Source organism: Cyprinodon variegatus, unplaced genomic scaffold (genome assembly GCF_000732505.1).
Source record: "Cyprinodon variegatus isolate N-32 unplaced genomic scaffold, C_variegatus-1.0 Scaffold105, whole genome shotgun sequence".
Classification (NCBI taxonomy): Eukaryota; Metazoa; Chordata; class Actinopteri; order Cyprinodontiformes; family Cyprinodontidae; genus Cyprinodon; species Cyprinodon variegatus.
In genome coordinates, this window is record NW_015150558.1 from 1,166,487 (window position 1) to 1,168,782 (window position 2,296).

The window sequence follows — 2,296 nt, forward strand, 5'->3', positions numbered from 1 at the left end:
ATTTAAAGAACTTTAAAAAGTTGGAACTCTGAATATGAGCGGACTTCTCCTTTAAATTCCCGCCAGTATATCCTCTTTGTCTGGATTAGAAATCACATGTTTCAGTTTGTTAGCTTATTAGCTCGTCACAGCTACCTGCTGCTACGCTCACAGAGATCAAAACCTTCAGGTTTAGTTTTGATTCAGAGGTTTTCCTGTTTCTTCCTGACAAACAGTGTCTGAAACTAGAGCTTCAGGCTCAGCGTAGCGTAAATATTCTGCTCTGGTGTGATGATCTGACCTGTTCCTTGAGGTCAGCCCTTCTGGTCGTCCCCATGTCCTCATGGCACCTTCTGTGGAACGGTTAGTTAACAGGTTAGCTGTTATTTCTGTGCTCCGGTTGTCGTCTAGCGCCGCAGGAAGTCCAAAGAGGAGTTCTAGGCCCGGTTCTGATGCAGGATGCTGAGGGCTTCGCTGCAGGACAGGCAGAGCGGGATTCAGACCGTATTCATGGGATGAAAAGAACGATTTAAAAATAGAGACTGGATCTACTGAGAGCGCAGTCTACAGTGCAAGGAATTCTGGGTAAAGGTGGGACATCTTAAAGCAGTGGGAGGGGATCCAGCACCAAAACAGCATCATTTCAGACGTGGAATTTGGGAGACTTTCTCCGACCCGGCGCTCCAGAAACACGGCATCAAACCTCAGACTGTTAGAAGATGTTCAGGTTTCAGTTCTGGGTGAGGACTCCTCACCCCCTCACCCATCCATCTGCCACTCACCCAGCACAGCCTGCAGCAGCAGTTAGCTTCGGCTCTAACCAGCAGCTCGCCCTGCCGCCCTCGGAGGCGCCGACGCTCGCCCCGCCCTCTGCGTGTCTGTGGGTGTGAACGGCGGCTAACCAGCACTCCTCTCTTACAGTCCACGCCCCTCCACCTGGCTGCAGGCTACAACCGGGTCCGCATCGTCCAGCTCCTGCTCCAGCACGGCGCCGACGTCCACGCCAAGGACAAGGGGTGAGTATCTGTTTGAGGAGAAGGAGAGGAGCAAATCCTCGCTTCCCTGACGTCGTGTTTGACCCAGATGTGTCTCCCTGCAGCGGCCTGGTTCCTCTCCACAACGCCTGCTCCTATGGGCACTACGAGGTCACGGAGCTGCTGCTGAAGGTAAAGGTTCAGGAAAAGCTTCTCCATCCCTTCCCGTCTGGTTTTTAGCGTGAATCTGATCGGCTCCTGTCTTCGCAGCACGGAGCCTGCGTGAACGCCATGGACCTCTGGCAGTTCACCCCCCTCCACGAGGCCGCCTCCAAAAACAGGGTGGAGGTGTGTTCACTGCTGCTGAGCCACGGAGCCGACCCCACCCTGCTGAACTGCCACAGCAAGAGCGCCGTGGACATGGCGCCCACCCCGGAGCTCAAAGAGAGGCTGACCTGTGAGCCACCCCACCTTCACTCTCATAGGCTACGTTCACACTGCAGGCCTTCAGGCTCAATTCACATTTTGATGTGAAATACGATTTTTTTTTGCGTTGCCGTTCACGTTTCCAAATATATGCGACTTGTATGTGATCAGCTGTGTGAACTGCATTTATATGATGTAAGTGTCCCGCATGCGCAGTAGAGGACGCGATGATGTCACAGGCCAGCGTGCTCTGGATGGTTTTGCTGGAGTGCAACTAGCGATCTTCCCAACATTAAAAACACAATCGTTTCAAGATGGTTAAACATAAACACTGCCCTCTTCATTATCGTCCGCCATTGTTGTTGTATTTCTTGCCACTTCTGCGTACCAATAAGCAGAATAGTGACCTGTGTTGGGTATTAAAGGCATACTATGCAACATTTTTCAGTTAATTAATGTGTTCCATAACGTTTTGGATGATTAAATGAGTCATTTCAGGTCGGACAAAGGTTTTCTCGGCCGCCCTGGTGGTCTGTAGGGGAAATACCGTACTTGCAATTGCAGGAGCCCTCGGCCCGCACCCACAGGCTCAGAAGTCTCGTGCATCGCGAGAGTCGGTCTTGCTTTACGGCGAGAACTGCTACACGCCCCCAGTGAAAGGCATGCTGGTTGCTAGCGCAGTGTCGATATTTGTGCAGTTATAATGGCGGAATCAGCGAGAAAACAGCAACAGTCGGATAAATGCATGGGAAACTCCAACTTGGCTAACTACAATCTTTGTTATTTAGACACATGCATAAAAAATAATGTATGAAAACATGCTAAATTTCAAACTCGAAAATTGGAACAAAATAGTCACTTACCGCAGTAGACATGGTGATTGGTTGCGTTCGCCTGTCTGCTAAGCTCAAAACAAC

General features: G+C 50.7%; 1 protein-coding gene across 1 annotated transcript in view; it reads left to right on the top strand.

The window, feature by feature from the left end:
* LOC107084655 (tankyrase-1-like) overlaps nt 1-2,296 on the top strand; it is a 26,859-nt gene that overhangs the window by 11,289 nt on the left and 13,274 nt on the right. Inside the window, exons 6-8 of the mRNA XM_015374580.1 lie at nt 901-995; nt 1,079-1,145; nt 1,224-1,410. Coding sequence (XP_015230066.1) covers nt 901-995; nt 1,079-1,145; nt 1,224-1,410 — 349 coding nt within the window. The remainder of the gene's footprint in view (nt 1-900; nt 996-1,078; nt 1,146-1,223; nt 1,411-2,296) is intronic.